We start from the raw sequence: 25,137 nt of genomic DNA, 5'->3' as shown, positions 1-25,137 counted from the left end.
TCAGCTGTGGAAATAAAACCAACTGTGTAGACAGCACACATCATCTATCCTTCATTGTCTAATCTGGTTGCTGGTCTTTCTCAACTGTCTTCATTCATGTCTTTGCCAAGCAATTAGCAAATTGGGTGAAATTCTCAATGCTAGAATTAAATTGCCTTGAGAGAGAGCAGGAGCTTTCTTCTTTTTACCAGCAGTGAGAAAAAGGATTGTTAAATGTGTGAATTCTTTCCAAATGCACACTTGTATGATTTCCTTATAGTTCTTTGGTGGTTTTTTTTTTTTTTTTTGTATTCACATCAGGAATAGAGCATTTAATCCCTTCCATTTCCTTTTAAATATATTGGTGTTTTGGGTTTTTTTTTGGTAGTTAGTATGCTCTTTTAATATTCTTAAAATGTGTCTGACATTTTTCCTTGCCTAGGAAACAAGGACTAGTCCACAGAATGAGAGTAGTACTGCTATTGTTGCTTGGTTCCGTGTTTCTTTGTTGGCTTCCTTAATATTGAAACTTTTCTTCCTGTTCAGTTTGTGTGTTGTGATTACAAAGACTGTGCAATATTGATAAGTGCATTAGTCTAGTCCACTAAATGTCTATCAAATAAAGTAGGACATCTCTACAGTTGATACCTTTCTAATTACTCTATTTGTCTGATGGAAAAACACAGGCAAGTTGACACTTTTAATATTAAAAGTGTGGTTTACCATGGCAAATAATGTCATCACATTCATCTCTGTTGCATTGGCTGTCCTCACAGTCAGTTTCCCTTGCTGAGCTTCCTTTGTTTGTATTTGTTTATGATGGAGGAACGCTGTCTTTCCACAGAAAAGAAGGTGCAGTGGTTGCAAATCTAATGGAAAGTGAGGTATTAAACTGTTCATGAATCAACCATGTCTTTATAGGTATCCTTTCAAGATTAGTCTTATAGGTATGCTTTCAAGATTACTGAGTGGCAGTGAGAAATACTTCACGTTTTCATGCCCCATTTATTGGCTGGATCTCTGAGTTTCCAAAGGTTCTGCTTTCCTTCACTCTAAGCACCAAATATGTCCTGCAAGCTCACATGGTGGTTGGCACCAGGCTGCAGATCAGGAGTGCCCTGAAAGGACTATTCACTGTTCTGTGGTAGAGAATTTGCAAACACTGATTTTGGAGGGACTGTGATTTTATAGCCCTCAGCATTATACATGGAGAGGATAAAGACAGAGATGATATTTGCCTCTTGAATTCTGGATGTGGCTCTAACTTTATTCTCCTGTTTGGGAACATTTGGTACTTTCAAAGGCTAAAACCAGCTCTTGGCAGTGTAAAACTGAACAATATTTAACCCAAAATATTCCGCTTATCATTTTCCTTACCAGATTTATGAGCATGCAAATGAGAGAAAAAAATCAATGTCTAAATCTGATTTATATGATTTATAGTCCTGCATAAGCAGAATTTTTTACAACTTTACCTTATGGTGTTGCTTTGAAAATTAGAGAAACCAAGGAGAAGGTTAGCTGCAACATCAGCTTGGAAAAAGCCCATTTCAAATTTAATTTTTAGTAAAGAAAATAGAGTAGAGGTACAGCTTTAGTGATGTAGGAATGGTTGTATCTGTCCCTGGTGGATAAAGTTTTTTTTTCATTTATAATATCCTGTAAAAAGTATAATACGTAGAATTTTAATAATTAGCCCACATTTCTACAATTTTTTTTCTATATACAACAGAAAAACATAAGTATAACCTCAGCAAACTTTAGTTTTGGTTTATCTTTTAATTGTAGTAATTAAAAAAGTTAATGTATTTGTGATTTTTTGAACAGAGTAGAATGAAGATAGGAGAAATATACTGAAGCTATTTGGCTGGATGCTCCTTTCACATTTTTGAAGCAAAAATTTGAGTAATGTGGAAAAGAACCATTATTAAATGCTGTCCATTCATCCAGCTAAGTTTATTTTATATATATATATATATAAATATATAAAAATAATATGTATTTATATATAATAATATATAATAATATGTAATAATATTATATATAATAATATTATATATATAATATTTTTGCATGTTTTTGAGGAGGCAGAAACCTTTGAGCATTGTCTGTTGTTATCAGTTGGGAAAATGAGCTAAATTCTATGTTTGGCTTATAAACACCATGTTTGATTTAAGGAGGTTGAAGTCTTGGGAGAGATTTTGTTGAATCATTACCAGGTTTTGACTCATAAAAGGAATGGACAAAAGCAGAACTTTATATGGAAAGCCAGGAATTTATTGTCAGTTTAATCAAGGAACTATTATTCCAATTTCAACAGTTTAGAATTATGTGCAGTTAAAAGGATATACATGCAAACTTTCTGGTATTTTTCTTTTTTAGCTCTGTACCACTGGCTCCTGAAGTCAGTGGCAGCTGCAGCTGTTGTGATTAGGGTGGGACTTCAGGGAGTCATCACAGCCTCCTTACTTGTGGTTTCGTCCTCTTCCATACAAGATCCATCATAATTGTTCTTACCTGTTTGTCAGCACACTTTGGGGCTTGCACTGTGCTTTAATTCTCCATTACAACTATTGCTGCTGAGTGTGGTGTGCTTTACATGTGCTGATAAGGGTTCTTTTTTATCTTCTCTTTTTATCCCCTAACACTGTTTTTATGCAGTGCCTGAGTTGAACTTGTTTAATGGCCACTCTTAGAGCACTGTGCAGGTCCCTTTTAGCCTCTGGGCCCGTTATTGTAGGGACACAGAGAGTCCACTCCACATATTATTTGTTATTCCTCATTAGTTGCAGAAGTATATCCAGTAGGTGTTACACAACACAGTTGTACAGAGCTAAGCAAAAGGTAAAGCAGTTACCTTGTGCCAGTTACTAGGACTTAGATAATTTCTGGTAGGAGCAAGTCTCCCGACAAGGAAGCACAAGAACCTTGGATCTGTGGTGTTAATTTAACGATAGGCTTGTGGCGTGTCACAAGAGGCAGCAGTACTTTATTTCCTTGTCTCCAAGGCCTGCAGAATGTTGAGGTTTATATGCTCCTTCATTTACAGTTGGCACTTCTTGCATCTTTTCCTGATAGCCTTTGAAAGATTTGCAGAGGTACCCAAGAGGCATCATGACAGCAGCAAAAGGGCTGAGGGGCTGGGCAGGGTTTTACTCAGTTAATACTCACACAGTTAGCAGGAGAATGGAGAGTGGATATGATGAGAGTCCTTTGAGAGAGAGGAAGGAGAAAACCCCAAAGAAGCACAGCTTGTGATGAAGTGACAATGAAGGGATTGAAATAAATAGGTGGAAAAGATCAGAGAAGTAAATGCTATTTCCTCAGCTGCAGACTTCAAGAAGTTGCAAGATTAACAACAAAAATAATACTTTTTAAATGTGCTCCCAGGTTTCTGGGCCTTTAGGCAACGTTTGGAATGTATTTTCAAGACTCTTTACATTTGTAAGGACTCGAATATAAGCCTTTTGTTTTGTTTTGTTTCTAATGACAGTTTGTTTTGTAACCAAATGATAAAATTTTAAAACCATAGACTTAAAGAATAAGAACCAAATAATCTCAGACTTTAAAATTATGCTTATTGGCTACACTACTTGCTTGCTTTCATAAAGTCATTAAGTGATGGGGAGGGGAGAAAAGTCAATGTGCCTTTTGTTTCACCTTTGAAAACTGTCTCCTGGTGCATGTGGCTGTCTGTGCACCTCTGCTTCTACATTTCAAATCTTCTTCTTTTATGAATAACTTCTGCAAGTAACTTAGATACTCCAGCACATTACTAACTTCATGATTTCAAGATTTCTGGGAAGTAATGGAAACAGTGTTGTCACTGGAAACGGTGACAACAGGTGAAATGTGATAAGTTCCATTTAGAAAGTTGACAGTATCTATTCCAATTTTTTTGTGGCCTAGACTATGCAGAGCCTTTTTTTTTTTTTCTGAAGTGAGTTTGTATCTCTGAAAACATTCTGGAATACATATTTCAAAGATGCAAATACCTGAAAAGGAGACTTACATTTATCAAGAAGAAAAGGAAAATGAGGTTTGAGTTTGCTCTCCAGTTGGGAATTTGTTCTCCAGTTGTGAGCAGCTTTAGCGCTGTCTGTCCAGAAATTTCTGCAAAATTTGCATGAAAAGACTTACAGAAAAGCCATATAGCATATAGATTTAGTCACTGCTGTCAAAATTCTATATTTAATCAGGAGTTATTATAGAAATACTCCTTTTAAAGTAATAACAGTGTCACATGAGGATTATATCAGAGAACTGTTTGTATCTCTTATGGTTATGACCTAAATTATCTATATTTAGAGCACATCACAGATCTGAATACCTGTGACTTCACATTTTGTACTGTGAACTTCAAGATTTAGTCAGTCATGAATGCTTACAGGTAGCAATATAAGCTTCTATATTGTGGCCTTTTAGATCTGTGCAACATTTTTCCATGGTAAAATGCTCCCATTTTTAAAGCTGGTTACACATCAGAGGAAGAAAAAAGAAAAAACTCTTTGCCATGGTCTTAGTCTATTTGTGCTCACATACATTATTCTTGTAAGTATTTACTGTGCTGGTAATTTTGTATTTTTAAAGAAAATACTTAACCATTTCCTCCTTGAATGTGTTACTCAAGATTTCTGTCTTGCCAACTTCTTGCTTGAGACTGGTTCTTCAATGTGATATTCTTTGCACTTGGAAGTTATATATATGATTTCTTAATTACCCTTCTTAATGCTTGGTCATTTTTTTCCCGGGACTAATGTCAAATGAAAGACAATTTGATTATTGCATTAAAGTAATGGCTCTCACAATTGATAGGTTTATCATGTTATTTGCAAAGGTTACTAATGGAAATAACATCACTGCATGGAGGACAGTAACCCTACTAAATGGGAATTGATCATATAATCATATACTTGGATAGCTAATTTAAATTCAAGAATCTTGCATTAAAAGCAAAATTGTTACCGGTAAATTAATGTGATGTAAAAAGAGTCGTTTTCTGGTTTTAGCACTCTCATTTAATTATCCCATCTTTATGAAGATTTTTATTTTTATTTTAAATTAGCAATAAATATTATTTCAAACCAGCTGGTTTATCATACTTTGAGAGCAGTCAGTTAGTTATTTATGTTCTCCTGCCATGAAAGTACCTTGGAGAACACTTCACTGTTGGTTTTTACCCTATAGATTATTGTACGTTAATAAATTGTGCTTCCAATTTTCCGGGAACTTTCTGATGGATATAGAAGTTGTCTCCCAAGATATCTCAGGAGCAAAATTGAGCATCTGACTCGGCACAGGTTTAGATAAAACTTCTACAAAAGACTTAGAAGATTAAGTTTCTCTGAAATACAATAATTTCTGGAAAGTGATTGTTATTATTGCTTCTTATGTAACTTAAGTAAAGTGATTCTTACACTTTTCTAAAAGGAATTTGCTAGTAATTTGATTCAAACCTATGCCTTTCTAATCCAAATCAGTTTTTAAGCATCACTGGGGGCAAGAAGTCTGCAACTTTTGATCAGTACAGCTTAGTTACAATTTGGAGCAAGTAAATGAAATAAAAATTTAGAGCCCGTAGCAGAATTTCAAATTTTACGTTAGAAAAAAAAAATTGTAATAGAAGATTGGTCAAAAGACAGAAGGGCTGTAGATCTGTCATTCATTAACTGCTTACCCAATCAGCAGATAGTGAATTGCTTTCCCTTAGCTTGCTTTCATCAGCAGCCTTTCCCACACCATAACCAAGGCTGGGAAGCAGCAATTCTCCTAACAGTTTTAGTGGAAATTTCTGCTTAGTCTCAACCCTAAACTGTCTTGTTGAATAAGATCCTGCATAGCATTTTCTTAAATAATTCAATGGTGCACATACTACATGTTCAATTTTGTATTTTAGCTGAATTGTACAGGAGGGTGGGGAGTTCTGTGCCTGAGCAGAGGGAGGAGGCTCCCAGGAGGCCGAGCAGGTGCAGCCTCCAGAAGCTGCGGCTGTGGGGACACAATGGTAGAGCAGCACCAGAGGGCAGCCGCCCTGTCCCTTGGGGTAGCAGCCTCCTGTGCCCCAGGGAGCTGGGCTTCCTCCTTCCTCACCTTGCCATGTCACTATTGATGAACTCCATTAAGTTCAATAAGGATTCAAGATCTTGAGTTTATGGTCAATACAAACAAAAATACAGAAATTCCTCAGGTTTTTTTGCAGTTCTTACTTGCGTTTTTCACTTAAGTAATTTGTTGTCATGGTGTGCTGTGCTGTTCATTCTTCCTTGGACATTTTCCTTGGAAAATGGCCATACTTCAATACACTTTAAGAGGAGGGGTTTGTCAGATATTACCTTGCTGAAAAGGTAGTATAAAACCAAGACTGATCCTGCTCATTTTAACTTACCAGGGAATCACATTATCTTTTGAGTTAACAGAGCAAACTGAGTTTTCTAAGGTTGTGTGATGTTGGCAGGATGTCCCAACACTGCAACCATAAAATACTAGCTCGAAAAATGCTGTTAACTTCCATCCTCTCTGAAACCAGGGAGCCAGGAGGGAGCAGGGATATGATACTGAATGGAGAGCAACAATTGGTGAGAGCACTGCAGTGATCAGTGAGATTTCTGAGGAGCAGGACTGCCAGAGAGTGCAGCCAGGCTGGAAACACTGAAGCTTGACTGGACAGTGAAGAGGGATTGTGATTTTTCCTTCTACAGCCTTTTAGCAAGGGAAGCAACAGAGGTTTTGGCTGCAGCTTTGCCCTAACCTGGAGGAATGGAGTTAGCACAGTGAAATCCAGGAGCCTATTGGGAACTTCTCTAAACTGCAGAAAGGTCTGTGAGGGCCAAGAGAATGCCTGTAGTTAAAGATAGAGAGATCCTGGATGTCCTGGTGGAAAGAGGGAAGATATTCTGGGTGAAGGGCTATTTTGTTTCAGTATTCTTTTCAAACACAAGAATTAGTGAAGTTTGTAGGAGTGGCAGATCTGACCTGGCATGTCTTCATTGCCACCTTCATTTCTGTGCTCTGGCTGGGAGCACAGTTGCCCTGTATTGTAAGTTGCCCATAAAGGTGACAGAAAAATTGCACATCTTTTTGTTGCACATGTTAAAAAAATGGATACTGTAATGTTAAGATATTGTAATATTGTGTGTTCAAAGTATACGCTTTATCCTGTACCTCAAAGACATTAATTACTTGGGAATGTTCTCATTTGCCTCTGCATGTAAAGGAAAGGGTAGCAATTTCTAAGCCTAAGAAGCTTTTAGTCCTTTCCTTCATATGTATTGCTCATTTACAGAAATGCTAGGTTTGGCTTAACATGGGAGTTTACTTTTCTGGCCTTTTGGCCTTTTTCTATTTTTGGCACTGAGTACAAGCTGTTGGTTTTTTTCAATAATGAGCTGATTTATTTTTCTTTAAAGTCAGACATTTATATCTTGGATTTAATTTAACTGGTTACTTTTGTGTAAGATGAAGATGAAAAAAGAAAGCAGCAGATCTATGCCACTGTGATCTAATAAACAAATTCATTTATAATTTGAAAAGAAAAAGTTTAAAAAATTAAAGGTAAGATATTTGCAATACTTGAAACAGTTCATGAAATGCTGATGGGAGAGAAATTACAAGGCCGGGGAATCTAATGGTTTGTGAGGTTATGGGAAGCGAAAGCTAGTCAGCTACCATTACCCTCTGGTTGACCACTTTGATATGATGAACAGAAAGGTTAAAGGTTTCATGTTGTTTGCTTCTTCCCTTTTCCTTCTGGGAACAATTGCATCCCTTTTCTTGGCTGGATCAGCAGTAATGTCCTGACCTCATGAGGCATTTTCCCAGGAATTAAAGTCCCCTCCCTCTTTTCCCTGCCCTCCTGTGTCCCCTGGGATGGTGCTTCTCTCAGCAGCCGGACTAAATATCCCCCTCAGAGAAGGAGGGTGTGTCTTCCAAGGACTTTTCGCTGGGGTGGTAGGATTTTCTCCTTCCAGAGAAGACACAGTATTTATGATAAAGGATCTTCTGGATGCTTGTCTCTGCTGTGCTTTTAAAAGCTATAAGGTTTTCCTAAGCCTCTCAGGGGTTACTGGGTCAGCCATGGCTTCTGCTTCCCGGGGAATTCATTGGTTGGTGTTGATGTTAACAGTTCCAATCTGGTATAATGTACTAAGCCAGGGAAAGGCAGTGAGCTCTTCACTGCTTGAAACAGGACAGAAAAACACTCTCAAAGGTGGCTTGAAAGAGCACAGCTTTTTCACAGAATGTATTTATGTTACCTGTTGTAAGTTTAATGTTTAACTGAATTTGATATTTAGGATAAAAAATGTAGTTTATAGACTCTGATCTTTTTTCACATTGAACTCCTCTTTGTTGAAGCTGTTGTGTTACTGGACTGCCACAAAGTTCTCCAATGGCACTATTAAGTGCTGGTTTTATGTGACTTTGCCTTTTCGTTGCTTGTGAAGTGTGGTGACATTTGTGTTTTGGTTGCACTGTTTGTACATTTGCCTTTATCTGTTCAGCTATCATCGCAAAATTCAAGAGTTCTTGCGATTAATATTAGACTTCTACACCCTCTATCAGATGATAAAGTAAAAGACTGAAAACTTTGTGGGTGCAGAGGTTATGGTGTGTGGGAAGGCTGCTTGGATGAGCACCAGAGCAGAGTCATGGATACCCAGCATAAAAGTCTCACACTTTTACTTTGGTTTACTGCTTTTCCATAGTTCCAGTGATTCTGAAGATCTGAACAAAGAAAAGTACAGTCTCAATGCAAAGACCATTGTAAACAAACACCCTGTTGTTCTTTCTGAAATCAGAAATGGCCAGTTTGATCCTGTGCAGGAAAAGAAAAATAAAAAAAGAAGAAAAACTGTGAGCAAATAACATTGGTTCTGGTAAATCAGAAGGGCTTGGGTTTGGGGGATTTATGAGAACATCAAGTTACATGGCCAGAACACATTATACTGAGCTGGACTATAAAAAAGGGGGAATACTTCCAACTTAAACTCTTTGTAACTTTTGCCTTTGACTTGTTGCATAAAATGAGGATAAATAAAAGGAATTAACTTACAGCTGTAACTGATGAGAAAAAAAATTGGTGTTTGTTTTGTACCTCCAATCACAAAAATACAAACAGCTGAAAAAGATAGTGTTTGTACTGGATTTTTTTTTAAGTATTTCTTTCTTTTTAGTGTTATGCAACAAAAACCCCCAAATCAATGTACAGGGTGAAAGACTTGCTGCCTGAGAAGCAGGTTGCTGCTTCTGTCCTGGCAGTGTAGACAGGGCCAGCCCTGCCTAGGGCTGTGTTTGCCAGGGTTCCTTTATTTGATGACACTTGGCTGCAGTGCTGTGGCCAGGGAGGATGGAGGCATGACAGAAATGTCTAACTGAGGCCAGGAGATGCTCCATCAAAATGCCTCAGCTACTTTGGAAGCTGCATTTCACTGTGACACTGAATTTTTAAAGATTCTGATTGCTTCCCAGATTTTCCTTTCTCTCTGTGGCCCCTGGGTCTATCATATACACATTTTAGCAAGAAGGGCTGCCAAGTGACATGACAAACAGTTTTGCTCTTTGGATATGCTTGTGACTTTCCTTTGTTGCTTGGCACAGCAGTTGAAGGCTGTGGGGAGAAGCACAAATGAAAAAGGAGGCGGGGAAATGAATTTTGAAATCTATTTCGAGCAATAGCCTCTATCCTTACTTTGCTGGCTGCTATGTTTTTGCCAGCTGGGATGAGCTGTGTAGTAATCATGTCAGAGTTTAAGCTAAAGGCCACACCTACCACTATCTCCTCCTAATGATTTTCCCCCTGAGCGGTGCTGAGGTGCAGGGCAGTACCAGCTCATGTGTTGGGGCTGATTCCAATGGCTCAACAAACTCAGTCAGCTGCTGCTCAAAGAAAAGTGTCAGGACAGAATCCCACCAATTTGTCTCCTAACACACTCTTTCACAGCTTTGGCGGTCTCGCTCCTTCTCTTTTCGTTGCCTATTTATTTATTTATTTTTCCTCTCAGACAGTTTTTTTCAGTCTTCAGGGTGTTTTAAATGTCACATTTCTGGCTGGTGTAAAAAGTGTTTGAGGAGTGAGTTCTAACACTTCCTTGTCTGGCCTGTGGAAGCCAAGTCATAATTACCTGACCCTCTGTGTTATTTTCCCTGCAGCAGATAATCCTGAACAAAATGCCCTCTGAAGGGCCACCTTTTCCACCTCTCTTGGCCTTTCCCCTGGCTGTTCCTTGAGAGCATGGGTGTTGAAGCCACTGCACTGCCTGGTATCTTTAGGATTGAGACCAGTCTAGTAGTATCTCACACCTGATGCTTTGCTTTCTGTGCCTTAGGTTTTGAGGGTTGACTCTGCAGGCAAATCTGAATACCCATGTTAACTTCTTGGTAATGTCTTTTGGTCTCAGCAATCCAGGATGTTTTGCTGTTTCTCTAGCTCCTTTGAGCTTCGATTTCCTGACAGAGTTCCCACTTTGTTTCTGTCTTTTTCTGGTCTTTTAGCTCGCCTGCCACCATTGTAGTTGGCTTGATTTGTTTCTCTTCCCTACAAATACAGGCAGCCTCCCTTAGATCCTGGGAGGGATCTAGGAGGGCTTTATGGGCCACTTCTCTGCACTTTCTGTGTCTCAGTAAGTTGCTGCCTCATCTGACTTACTACAGGTAGCTTCTTCTCTGAGTAGTCTTTAAGGCTTGCTTCTGCCCAACAACTTAGTAACTTGTTCAGTTCAAATAAACCCCACCTTGTCTCTTTTAAATATTTTCTTCTGTCACTCTGGGTCTAGTCTTTTTTTTTTTTAATGCTTCTTTCTACATCACTGTGAGATGAAAATGAATGCTTTTATAAATTTTTTATGTATAGCACTTAGATACCACAATAATGAAAACATGAGAAGTTCATTGAGTACCAGAAAAAGGTAATTAACTATTCCAAAATATATGTGTATGGAGCTTGCTTGCTTTGGGGACAAAAGGTAGATAAAAAATAGTTCTTTAGAAATATCTCAGTTCATAGAAAACAATATTATGAGATATGCAAGGGAGGAGATTTACAGTGCTCTTGACTCCATGATGTACAGCATGAGTTTGACTAAGTGGAAGCAGTGAATCTGAGAGAGTTTGAATGTTTTGTGAATGTAAAGTTGTGCTGTCCATTGCCCTGTGGTCCTTCCTCCCTCCCTCCCTCCCTCCGTAGTATTAAAGGATCACACTTTCAACACAGTATCTGGAAAAAGATGGAGATAAACTCTAAAATTAAAGGAGTTTAGTAAGGTTTGACATAATTTTTTTAAATAAACTTATGTAAATGTGAAAAAGTTCAGAGAGTAAAATAAAATTAATACTTAAAGATATTTTAAGGCATTCCCAAGAAGTCTGTTCTTCTACACACCTTTTAGGTATTTACGTAACATTTTCTTGCAACCTCTGAAAGTTAGAAAATAAGTAATTTTCTTTGTTCTCTGTGCCATTTTCTACACCTCTCATCATCATTGCTGCTCCTGGCCAAACTGTTAGTCTTCTTCGTTCAACCTTGTCTTGAAGTGCTGTTCTCAAGACAGTGCAGCACTGCTGCATGAGGCCCCAGACCCTCTGAGACTGATTGTTTAGGAGCAGTGTGGGCTGTATTCTTGCATGGTCATCTTCTGTGGGGTACTGACTTGCACATGCTTGACGGTCATTCCTAATTGAGGTCCAGTTCATAAATCCTGTCATTAGGACAGCAATCAAGTCAGTTAAATGTTTCTTTCATACAGAGTTGATGAGTGTCTGGCCATTTACATCTGTCCTTATAAATTGTGCTCAGTTTTTTCATTTGTTAATTCTTCCAGTTTAGAAATACATAATTTTATGCTGATTTTCCCCCTTCCTCTATTGCATTCATATGACATGGTTATGAACTGTCTATCTTTTTTATATCGTTTAGTTTGTGGTTACGCCTTTAATATTATTTCAGTGAGGACCTGTCACTTTCCTGAACTATTTCCTTGAGTTGCTTGTACTTGAGGATGCACTGCAAGTATATTAAAATCTGGTTTCATATAGACCATTGTATTTATCCCCCTGTTATCAGTCTTTCCTGATTTTTTTCAAATCCTGATCACTTGTTTTGTTCTACTTTCATGTTTTAAACAGTTTCTATCAACTGATTAGAAACAAACCTAGAGGAGCCCCTTTTATTTTGTTTTCTCTGCTTGTGGTTTCCAGCACACTCAAAGATGTTCCTCTTGCCCTGCTTGTTTCCATTCTTCATAACCGTCTACATAGTTTACAGATGCCATCAGGACAATGAACTCTCTTTATATAATTGGTAATTATTCAAATAAAACCCTTATCATCTTCTTCAGACTTGATTGCTAATGATGTGTCTCTTTCATGTCCCTTCCTTGGGTTGTTTTGGCTTTTCTGCTGATTTTATCCTTAAATCAGAGAATTTCAGTGGTCTATCTCACAGTGCATTTTGAACTTCAGAGAGGGCCTGTATATTTATTGTGCTAGACAACATATTTTTTCCCCTATCTCTGGATAGGAAATGTTATCTTCTTCATGTAAATTCTGATTATGCAGTTACTACACAACTACGTTAAGACATGATTTTTGTTATGCAGTGGACTTCCACTTCATTTAGGTACCATATTGTTGCGAATGCAAAGTGACAAAAAATGCTTCGTGTAAATTGTTTAGTGATACCTAAAGAGATAATTGCCTTCAGTTTTTAACTGGATACTGATTAATTAGGTGCACCATCTGTATTTTTTCATGTGAAACCAGTCTTTATAAACCCATCATGAAATCAAACACTATTAAATAACTGTTATTTTACAGTGACTACCTGAAAATTTAAGAAGATATTGCATTAAATTTTTATAAAAATTATGAAACAGTGTAAAGTTAATACAGGGTTTATATTTATTAATTTAAAGTAATTTTTAATTCTCACTGGGCAGAAAAGTATTAATTTTAGATGAAAACAAGTAAAACATGCCTTTATCTTCTAGTGTCTGATTCAAAAAATGACACAGCCATGAAAACACATAGTAGAAATTTTGACTTTGGTATCAATCAACCAATTTTAAAAGTTCTTCATGCTAGCAAAAAAGAGTATTTCTTTGGGATGACATACAAATTTAAAACAAGCTTAAAATGTGTAATTTAATTAATAACACACTGGGTTTATTGTAGTTTGTTTTTCTATTTTCCACATCTTGTATGAAGTTTTTATTCACAAAAAAAACCAGGAGGTTTAACAGCATTGCAGCTCAATATTCTACTCTTAAGGTTCGCTCCAGTTTCTTAATGTATTTACGTAAATACAGAAGTAAAATATGGCTATTAAAAAAAACTAATTTAAATTTTAAAAAAATAAAGAGCAGAAGTCCACCATCTGTTTTCCTGTATCCCTGGTGTCACTTTGTGTGCATGGGTTATGCCATAAAGCCATGTACAAACTTCTGGTTGACTACCAGCAATTCAGAAAGGATTATAGATCTTGGAGTATAGCCATGGATTTTATATAATTTTGATACTAGAGGAAAGATACAGAGTTTTTAAATTGCTCTTTTAGATGCTTTAGAAGTATGCAGAGTTTTAGTTGCTTATTACAGAGCCATATTTGGTGTCCAGTAATGTTTTGTATTGCACGTAAAAAGACATTGGTGCAATGTGGTGGGGCTTGCTGGCGTGCACACAACTGCCCCACCAGATCCAGAGTGTGCATCACCTCTTCGTAGGGATAGGGACTTTGGGGGAAAAATCAGAAAAAAATGTGAGAAAGAGGAAAAAAGACAAGGGGAGGCTCTGATTGGCCAGCTGGAGAAAGAAGTGATCCCCTGCTGAGTGTCCTCATCATCCTCTGGGTGCTCTCCCCTCTACAGTATGTGACAATGAGAAAAAACTAAATTTTGGATTTCTCTGATATGAACCAGACCCTAAATAAATGCAAGTCAGTTTGGGGGTTGGAGGAGAGAAGGCCTGATCATCTCATACCAGTGGCAGTCACTTCCCAGGAGAACCTGCTGCAGCAGCAGGTGTAGGCAGGAAAAATCCTGTGAGATGCTGAGAATGTAAATGGCAGCTGCTTATGAATAAAACACTCATATGTGTACTACCTGTTGTGTGGAGAAAACAGCTGTGTGCACATAGGAGCTGTATCATACAGGGCTGATTCCCTGGTCAGACTGAGCACAGGCTGCCCCACTGGCTTTGGTTCAGCCTGAGGAGTTCATACCCAGAGAAAATTCAGTCTACTCAGCCAAGAAAAGTACAGTAAATTTAAAAAGTCTAGAAACCCAAATTAGAATTTTTACTGCCACTTTGCATTTTGATGCCATGTCTTTTTTCTTAAAAAGAGAAAAATTGTTACAATTTGGTGTCATTTTATTTCATGTTTTTATAATAACTCTTGCTGCATCCAGCCTGGAATTAAACCTTAGCAGTTCTATGGCTATAATAAGAGTAAGGTTTATTGCCAGCTAATGTTTCATCTGCTGGCTAGATGACTAGCTGTGCACCAGCTGTATATATATTCTGTAAGGATATCATCATCACAGCACTTCACTCCTGCATCTCATACACCCACCAGGAGACATGTGCTCCTGTGCTCTGAGCAAGGAATACAAATGAGATGTCTCAAGGAAAAGTAAATAAGAATATTAGGAAATATTAAAGTAAATAAGAATATTAGGAAGTATTAAAGAGAAGTAATTCTGATTTTAGGTTGTTAGTGTGAGAGACTGTTTTTGGACAGGGATGAGATGAGAGCTCCCACAAATCTTCAGGTGCTGCTGATGGACTGCTTTTGGCACAGCTCAGACAGAATGGCCCAAAGCCCAGCTTTTAGCTGTTCTTTTGTTGGCTTCTCCCCTGCATGGTTCTTCCTTGGTTCCTGGCTTATATCAGAGAAGCCCTAGTCCTGCTCTAGGCTAATTCTAAACCTTTGGAAGAATTTTTTCTAGCAGAAAGGCATCTCCAGAACATGTGAGCAAGGCCATGGCTCCTCCTGTACCGGGGCAGGAGAACTGCAGTGCAGCAGCTGTGCCGGTGCTAAACCTCCTGGGAGCTCCTTCATTCAAAGAGGAGAAGGCTTGGCTGGTGCTCACTGGTCTCCCAGATGTGCACAGGCACAGGGGTGGCCAGGCTGAGGAGCCAAGAATTGAGCTTTTGCCCAAAGCACAAGAGGAAGATTACAATATACAAGAGAAACAAGATACAGGAGAATTATAATAGATGAAGTTTTGATGTAAAATTGATTTTACTTATTATTATTTATTATTAATAATTACTTATGTTATTCTTCCAAAATTATTATATTTGTCCTAATAGTTTATAAGTTTTTTATCACCTTCATGTAAACTTTGGTTTTTTTAAATAAAATGAAAAAATTTAGATAGAACTACATTTCTCATTAGCTTTGCTTTTAAAAGCTCTATTTCCCGAGTCTCACAGTTGTTCTCTTTCCAGCAAATATTTGAACAGCAGAGCCAAAGTGTGCCTTGGCTCTAGTGCTCTGCATCTTACAGAATATTAATCCATTTGCAGTGTGTTAATTCTGTGCTGGAAGCTGCAAGGAGTTTTTGGCAATGTATATAAAGATTTCAGTCCTACTGATGGTGTTTGAAAATGTCAGTGTGACACTAGAATGGCATTGCTGGGATGATCCTTTTCTTGTTCGTTTTAATTAAACATAGAAAATTGCACATACACATGTAATTAAATAGAAAAACATACAAACCATGTATACAATGTCACGTGCTCCAAAGGTAGAAAATGAGATATTCAAAGTGTTTTGTGCTATCTTATATTTCCTGTGCAGATATATAAATCTATAGACTTTACTGTCTAGTCTGATAATATTTAAAAAGTAGTTGTTGATTATTTTGTTTGTCCTTTTTTGTCATGGGATTGGTGCATTAGCTCCCTGCTTGGGGGATAAAGATGGGCAAAAGGTTCATGACATTTTAAAAAGAGAGAAATCATTCCTTAGAGACCACTTGCTTTTCCTCTTTTGAACTGGGAACTTGATGGTTAAAAATGAATCCATTGAAATGTTCTTGGATGCTATGGAGAGCTCCTTGTGTTTCACACGTTGTTGGGTTTGTTGCAAGGAAAGATCCTCCTGTATGCAAGTAAGATACAGAATCTATTGCTCTCTACAACAATCTGAGAGGAGGTTGGTCTCTTCTCCCAGGCAACCAGTGACAGGACAAGAGGAAATGGCAGGGGAGGTTCAAGTTGGACATCGGGAAGAATTTTTCACTGAAAGAGTGCTCAGGCATTGGAATGGTCTACCCAGTGAGGTGGTGGAGCCACCATTCCTGGAAGCGCTCAAGAAATGACTGGACATGGCACTTAATGCTGTGGTTTAGTGGAGAAGGTGGTGTTTGGTCAAATGTTGGTCTCAGTGGTCTTGGAGGTCTTCTCCAGCGTTAATGCTTCTGTGATTCTATAGTGCTGAGATGGGAGAAAATATATTACTGTAAAGTGAATGGGTGAACAATAATACTGTACACAGTGAGGTCTAAGTTAAAGATACCACCACCATTCCCCTAAGGTAAAGGTAGCCTCATTTTCACTTTTCCTAAGTTTGGGAAGTTTACCTTTCAAGTTTAACAAATACCCACTTACCACAGCTTTGACTGTGCAGTGAATATGTGCTCTCTGTTTATGTAATCTGTATCTAGATTGTCAGGGAGATTTGAAGATTTAATTTAAAAATGAGAAGTATCTCAGATAGTGCAAGACTTACATAAACAATAGATATCCAGGTGAGGCATAAAGTAACATAAGCTATGGCCATAAAATGTAATCATTTGAAAGGGGCAGGAGCCTTGAGGCAGCTGTAGTGTTTATCATATCCTCACATAACTTCTCAGTTTTAGTTCAGCGTATGAGTTAAGAGCTAATAGAACATTTGGCTTTTCAGACTTTAAAATATCATCCTTGGAACATATAGCCATGTAATTCCTGGAAACAGAGCAGTCTAGCTGCAAAATGTATGTTTTGAATAAAGGAAGAATTTTTCAGCAGTTTCTTAGAAAACATGCTTAAAATATTATATAAAAATGAGACATTTTAACAAACATTAACCTTTGACTCTAGCAGTTGTAGAGACTTTCTGATCCAATTGAAGAAAATGAAATGCAGAATTACTTAAATATTGGAACCAGCAAAAAAAACTTGCATGAATAACACTGAAATAAGAAACAATTTAGGCGAAGCAGGATTTTTTAAAGAGATTTTGATGACAGAGTCTACATTTTTAATCATTGCATTGCTGATATATTTAGTGTTTACTTAGCTTGCAGTGTCACAGAATTTTGCCTTTCCTGGAAAATTATTGTTTGTGAAGAGTCTGAAAATGTTACTGCAAATCTTTTCTCTATGTGAACCTCAGTTTAGCCAAAAAATCTAAGATCTGCTAAAATGCTGTCTCATAAACTTAAGATGTCTCATAAGCATAAAACGTCCTCATTGTGACATTGAAAAAAGAACTTGAAATCCCAGCACAGTATTTTTATTGCAAATGACAGTTTTCATCTGTTGGCTTTTGCTGCCAGAATAAGCATGTTTTCAGTAAGCACAAACAGACTTTTTCAGCTGTGCCGGTTTCCAGCGGTTCCTTTTTACTCCCCAAGTGGGTGGTATGGAAGAGCCACCTTTCTGGCGCACTTGCATGCAGACAACACATGGCCACCATCGAGTTTTGGCATTATGCTCTAATAAAAAAAGATCCTGCTCATATGAGAAAGCTTGGTGTGCGTCAGTACAGCTATTTCAGTCGTTGCTGCCTCCTGAGCTGAATGTCAACCGACATTGGTGACTCTATTAAAATACGATTTCGCAAAAGGAAGTAAGAAACATGACTTTCAAGCTGTGTGTGAAGATGAGCTAAAATAGTAACAAAAGTATCTCTGGAGAGTACTAGAGGACAACAAAAAATTTCTCTGAAATCTACCTATTGTTAAGAAAAATTAGATCTGGCAGACTCTCTTTTGTACCAGCTGGATGTGTTAAATTTTCCTTCTCTTCAACATTGAATGCAGGCATTGCTGTAGGAGGGATTCCAAGGAACTGGAAGGATTCAAAGTTTTCCTCAGAAAATTTCTCCAGTGATCCTCAATCCTAAGGAAAGTCAGAATTAATCTTTTATAGCTGAGTTTCTGTGCAGCAACCATTGCAGCCCATGTTGAGTCCAAGCGGGAAGCTGATGGTGCGGGGTCCTCACCGGCTGCTCTTGCAGGAGGCACCAGAGAGCAGCGGTTGTGACGTGTCATAGGCAAGAATTCAGAGAGCCAACCCTTTGTAAAGTAGCAGAGCAAACTCTGGTAATGGCTGGACATAAGTTCACGTTGCCCTCATTTTGGAAACAGATGGGAAAATGTACTCAGATCAAATAATTTTGTTTTTAACTACTTCTCTCCCAGATCCTTCTGAAGGGATCTGTCCTATCCAAAGCCATTATAATTCAGAAGAGTTTGGATGTCATTATACCACTGTACTTAGGCTGCTACTAATTGTACTGTGTTTTTTTCTCATACTGTACTTCTCAGCTCCTTCACTTCATTGGAAGTCTTGAATACAGCATAAACCCTCTTTTTAGACCACTGCTTAGGGGATAAAGACAGGCAAAACGTTCATGACATTTTTAAAAGAGAGAAATCATCCCTTAGAGACCACTTGCTTTTCCTCTTTTGAACTGGGAACTTGATGGCAAAACATGAATCCATTGAAAGATTCTTGGATGCTATGGAGAGCTCCTTGTGTCCTCCACTTTAAATTAAAACTGGAAATTGATAAATTCTACTTGTAATAACACTTCATTTTGCTCATACTGGACTTCAAAACTAAGTACCTTTTTTCCATTATGGATTTCTATGTTCCTCACTCATTGATATGTGAGAGAACCATAGTTCCTGTATGTTTTTTTTTCACAACCACAGTGGTCAAATACTGGAGGAAGATGCACAGAGAGGTTATGTTGTTCTGTCCTTGAAGGTATTTAAGACTCCCTGGGACACAGCCCTGAGCAGCCTGATTAAACGGACCTGTTTTGGGCAGGGGTTGGACTCAGAGACACCAGAGGCTCCTTCCTACCTCAGTTATTCTGTGGTTCTGGCTTCCTACCAGGCTTGTTTGGTACATACACCTATGACTGTAAAAGAAGGCCTGATCTTTGCTGGGAAGTAATATTTTTGATTGCTGCTTTTAGCGACAGCAGCTGTATATGCTCCTAATTTTCTGTTGGGACATTCATGAATTGACATTGCTTCCTTAGCAATGACATTGCTGAGCAGATGCTCTTGTTAGAAATTGGACAATTTCTTATCTGCCATGAGGGTCCAGAAATAATCAGCATTTAGAACAAAAATTTCCTGTAAATTTTTTTGTGTTCTCAGGTGGATTTGTGTTTTCTTTCTTGTGTAATGGGTACAGAAATTATTGTACAAAGTAAAAAAGGTAAAATAGAAAAATTCTTTTATTATTTTTGCATTTGCATTTTCAAGCTGCTTTTGTGAGAGTATAGGTTTCATAACATTGTAAATTTCTCTATAATAGTAATAAAAATAATGTAATTCTTTAAAACATGGAGGTTTTGAACTGCTTCTGCTTTATATATATTTGACTCCATGTCATTAGCAGGGCAAAATAAAGTGAGATGTTTTCAACACAGCAGTCATTAGGCCATCACGGTGCTGTTGATCTTTGTCCTTCATGGAGTATTAATATTGTTGATGGCACAACAGGGCTACTCTGTGAAAAAAGAGCCCTGTATACAGGGCTACTCTGTGAAAAAAGTGCTGAACATAGGTCATCATCGGTCATATTTTCTCCCTAACTACTAGTGAAAAGTTCAGTAGTAGTAATCACCTTTCTGCAGATGAAAGAAATAGTGTGACTTTTTAAATTTTCATGAGTGCAAACTTAGTGATTTGAGAGACACCCATTATATTCATTACCCAAGAGAAGAATAATTCCTTATGTTCAGGATAAGGCTGCATGCATGTGTGAAAAGTGGATAGGATGAAGGATGAGTAGCTTTATGTAGAAATAGGGAGGGAGTGAACTTGCTTTGGGACACATTTTCTGAACTGTAACACAGACACAGCTTTGACAAGCATTTTTTTGAAGTGATAGCTGTAATCATTTTCTGTGTCAGTTCTTGTCTTAGCTGGCATTGCCTTAATAAAGGTACATTCTGTTTCATTTAAACTGGTGTAAATACGGAGGTGCCTCTGCTGTGTGAATGATGTGACTGAGTAAGAAATAAGATGGATCAGAGATCCTAGATCAAGCCCAAGCGTAGACAAAAATGGTTTGGAGAATGTTTTCATCAGTTTTTCTACATCCTGGTAGTGGATGAGGAATAGAGATACTTTGATTATCAACCAACAATTCCAAAATTAGTGGCCATGAGGGAGATGATCTGTTCTGTGAGCAAATTCCATAACAGAAAATTTGCCTTCTTGGCTGGGATCCCCAGGGGCTGCCTCAACTGGGTTTATTGAACAGTATAAAAAATCTGAAATTAGTTATAGGGAAAAAAAGGTCCTGTCACATTCTAAGTACATTATTAGAGAACAGATTGCATTATTTTACTCTGTTACTGAGTGAAATATTTATTGAATACAAATTCAACCAAGCAGGTGCAAACTTGTTTAAACCGACAAATTGACCAAGGCAGAAAATGCGCAAATTCTCATGTTTACATTCAATAAAAGTTAATCATGCACAAGGAAATATAAGTAGTAAAGTACAATAATACTGCAAATAGTTTGAAATTAGTAATGAGGGTTGGTATGAAGATGTGTAAAGTAAATATAATTTGTAAAGGAAGATGTGAGATCCAAATAGAAAAAGTGAAAATTGAGTAAGGTTGCTCTAGACACACTTCAGTTTATGTACATTACCAAAAGCGTGCAACCAAAGTTGGTTAAACAGTTGTTGAATAAGATTTTGTTGATTTATAGTCTGAGTTTATATCAGCATCTGAAACTGGTTCATGAAGAACCTCACTCCGGAGTGTGTTCCCTGCTCCCTGCTGCCCTCATGGTATAGATGACCGCAATGTTCGTGGTCTGATTGTTTGCTCTCCTTGTAGGTTTATTCAGCTGGTTGAGTGCTGTACTTCTACCAGAGGAAAAAATAAAAACAAGATGAAAGTGTTCATTTTGAAGATAAATGAACTTTTCCAGGCTACTTTGTTTCTCTGTAGAGACATGACATGTTAAACTGTTCAACATCTGGGAGCATTTGTCCCTGTGGATTAACTGAGTGCTGAACTGCCATCCCATTTTCATGGAGGTTTAGGGAATGAACAGCAAGTGCTTAACTGTTTTGACCCAGTCTTATTTTAGAACTGCAGGATATGTAAGCAAATGCCAGATACATTTTCAAATATGCATATGCATGTGTCAATTTTTTTTTTAATTTTTTTTTTTACATAAGACCCTAATTACGTAACAACTGGGCTTTTTTTAGTTCAAGACAATGTAGTTCAGGAAAAGTACTTAATTGATAGTGCTATGAAACCTTCAGAATTATTTATTTATGTAAAAAGGCTAGCATTTAACTTCTATAAATTAATTAGCTTTAAATATTCAATTAGATAAATTATTGTAGTCTAATCCCATGATGATTTAGTCTCGCTTTCTACCAGTGTGGCAAGTATCTAAAATGGGACATACCATTTCTGTGAATGTCTGTAACTCAATGTTCCGCTTTGTTTTTCTGATCACAGTTTTACATTTTTTAATGGCAGAGAATGACAGAGAACTTTCACCTGCTACTTTTCTTTCATGTTAAGATAGTTCTGGAGTAGTTTCCATTGTATTCTTTTTCTTGGGTAGTCAGGTGTTGTCTTCTAACGGGAAATTTTAGATCATGTCTAAGAAGTATGTCAAGGACATTAACTTCCTGGAGATGTCTGTTTCTTGCAATGCTGCCAAGATTTTAAAGTCTTTAGTCAACCTAAAGTCTTTCATCTACTGTTACTTTTAGGAGCAAGTCACAGTGGCTAAGCAATTTTTTCTTTTATTTGCTAGAGGATATAGCAATGTGAGAATAGATAAGCAAGTGTACTATCCCTCCTATGAGTGTTTGGCACAAATTTTTCCTTAATAGATCCATTCCTGTTCTGAAATACATTTCTACAGTGACAGGTCACTGCCATACAAAATGGTCATTCTTATTAACAGGGAATGATTTATTTGATTATTTACTATTTGATGGTAAGTATTGCTTAGGAGATTTGACAATTCAGTGATTATTCATATTTGATTTTGATTGTTGAAATTAGTAATAGCATAGAAGGCATCAACTCAGTCTGTAATTTTTACATTCAGGAATATTTTGAGGTTTTGTATTAATATTTAAGTCTGGTAATTTATAAGGTCCTTTATTTTTAAGGAAGATACGTGATATCACTGAATCCAGTGCCTGCATGACTTCTTTTTTTTTTGTGGCATGACTAGTTCTGTAATAGTTTGGTATCTTTTATGTAGGGTAATAGTGGAAGTAACATTGAGAAAATTATAGAGGAGATCATTAAGATATAAATTTGAGGTGTTAGGAAGTGGAAATTCCCATTTTATCAACACTGAGAAATATTTTAATTTATGTGTAGAAATCACCAAACTTTAGTTTTGGATTATTGTTCTCACAAATGCCCAGTTTCAGAAATGTAATCATGAATACATCATCAAATCAGGATGCCCTTCTACCAGTTTATCTGTTATGACAAATTGGGCTAAAGGTTCAGCCTGGGGCAGGACAGTGGTAGGTCCTAGAGATACTGTGTGCTAATCTCTGTGGGGAGAGCAAGCTCAAGCTGTTGTTTAGCCTAGAATAAATCAGAAAAAAATGCTGTTCTCCTGTAAAATGGTTGTACCTTTAAGAAGAGGAAACCCTTGGTAGCTGTAGTCTGGGCTGAGCTGGATGGCACCTTCTATTACCATACCTGTGCGGAGAGGTGCTCAGCACTGGTGGTGCTGGTAAGGAGAAGCTGTGCAGGCGTGGGCCTTCTGTGTGACTCTTCTGGCAGCTGCTTCTTGAAAACAAAACTTAGGAAAATCCTCTAACTCACTGATGTCAGCTAGCAGCATAAAAAAGAATTAGGGAAATGAACAGATCTCTCTCTGGCTGGTATTTGGTAATGACATGAAGATCTCAAGGCACATTGCTCTGCTCTCAGAGTGCAGTGAGGTGACTTGCTTAGGGGTTACTGGTAACTGCTGGCACCTCTTCTCCAAATTTGCAATTTCCCCAAATAGTTCTTGGGAGCTGAGGCTGTGAGGGCTACACTTGGAGCAGCCTTAGAATGCTTCTGAGGTGACCAGCACGTGGGTGCCCAGACAAGAATGGTGTGGAAGGAGCAATATTGGTGCAATGCCATGCTCCCTTTGCAATTCCTTTTGCAGCCCCATTGTCTGTGGAGCTTAAGTTTTGTAGCTCTTGAAAACCTACCTCTTCTGGCAGCCCCCAAACACTGAACTCGCAGCAGAACTGCAAGCTGACAATATTATATGGATTGCCAAGTCAATTGTGATTGCTTATTACTGAGTTGACTTACCTCAAATTAATTCAGAGCTCTATCACCTACTAAAAATCTGTATTCTATGAAATGTGCTGATATTAATAACTAATGTCAGTAAAAACTAGGCTTCATTATTGTTTGCATGGATGGGTTGAGACTTCTTTGTAATTCTTACGATTTTAATAACTATAACATAGAGAAATCAACTGCTATGTGTATGTTTGAACATATGTCTGTGAAGGGAAATATTCATGATGTTCATCTTTTATTTTGCAGTCAAAACCTGTTGCGTTTGCAGTTCGGACAAATGTTGGGTACAGTGCAGCTCACGAAGATGATGTCCCAGTCCCAGGCATGGCCATCTCATTTGAGGCTAAAGATTTTCTTCATGTTAAAGAAGTAAGTAAAACCAGAGGAGTAAGTGAATCACTCTTTAAGAGAGTACTTGGGTAATAGTGCTACTATTTTGCAATGTTGGTAACACTTCACATTGCCAAAGCACTTTACAAATGTTAAAGAAGCTAAGTGTATAAGGAATTGAATGTTCTTTTAAATGCTATTCGTGTAGAAGCAATGGCACAAATTTCTTACAATCAAATTAATGAAGTTCAGAAAGCAAGTACTTTTCTTCTCTAGTAAAAATCACTTATTTATAGGTTTAAATGCCTGTGTCTGACTATTCAAAGGTGAAATATTTCTGGTTTTTTTTCTAATCTGGTACTGTGAGGGTTTGTTGTGATTCAGCAGCCAAGGGTTGCTTCTCTTTTATCTGTGTGACTGCATCTCAATTAACCCCAAAATTCTCAAGTCTCCTGTTTTTTTACTGAAGCTACTTCCCTGGCACAGACAGTATTTAGTTAGCAGTTACATGCTGAAGAACTGAATGATGTTTCAAGATAATTGCAGCTGTCAATAAATGAGCTTTGCATTTGCTGCATTGGTTTTCTTTCCCTGTAGTTTGGTTTTGACAATTTTAAATTTTTAAACACCTGAAGTAATTTCCTTTCTCTGCTCCTTGCCAGACTCAAAAAATAACTTGGTAACTTTCACATGCGGGCCCTCCTCTGTAGCCTGCTGCTCCCTTTTCAATGACTCCTTCATTTTAAAATGTTTCCTAGCTTTTGGTCATATTCCATTGTGGTTTGTCTCAAAATAGCCCATCTGGATATGGAAAATTATAGGAAAAGAAACAGAAAGTTAGTTTAAGGTTGAGAGCAACCTAGCCATGTATTTAAAATTATGTCTTTGCCTCATTTTAGACTATCAAAAAATCCCTCAGTAGTTATGATCGATGATGCACAATGATTCTGCTAGCACAGGTGCTCTGTGGAAGAAAGAAACGTTCCTAATACAGAGATAGAAATACAGGTGGACAGAGACTAAAGGAACACAAGAAACAGACTTGGCTAATGGTCGTAAAAGAGAATAACCTTGATTTAGACTGTATATAGTGAAGGAAATATGCTTTCTGACTGATGATAGTGTGAAAGAATTGCTCTGCTCTGTCTTGTGACAAAAGAAGAGATGAGCAGGCACAGAGTCCTGGCAAGAGAAAACCATCAGCCTTCTCCAATGAGTCTTGAAGCACTGGAAAATAAGGCTCAGTTTGGTTAGATCAAATGGTTTTGTGTAGTCATCTATTCCAT

The 25,137-nt window shown here is 37.6% G+C and overlaps 1 protein-coding gene across 9 annotated transcripts in view; it reads left to right on the top strand.

Moving 5' to 3' along the window:
- Window positions 1–25,137, top strand: part of CACNB2 (calcium voltage-gated channel auxiliary subunit beta 2) — a 245,547-nt gene that overhangs the window by 175,113 nt on the left and 45,297 nt on the right. For all 9 annotated transcript variants that reach the window (XM_030943441.1, XM_030943439.1, XM_030943438.1 and 6 more), the window contains one exon: window positions 23,768–23,890. In XM_030943441.1, coding sequence (XP_030799301.1) covers window positions 23,768–23,890 — 123 coding nt within the window. The remainder of the gene's footprint in view (window positions 1–23,767; window positions 23,891–25,137) is intronic.

Source organism: Camarhynchus parvulus, chromosome 2 (genome assembly GCF_901933205.1).
Source record: "Camarhynchus parvulus chromosome 2, STF_HiC, whole genome shotgun sequence".
Classification (NCBI taxonomy): Eukaryota; Metazoa; Chordata; class Aves; order Passeriformes; family Thraupidae; genus Camarhynchus; species Camarhynchus parvulus.
This window is presented reverse-complemented; position numbering and strand designations above follow the sequence as displayed.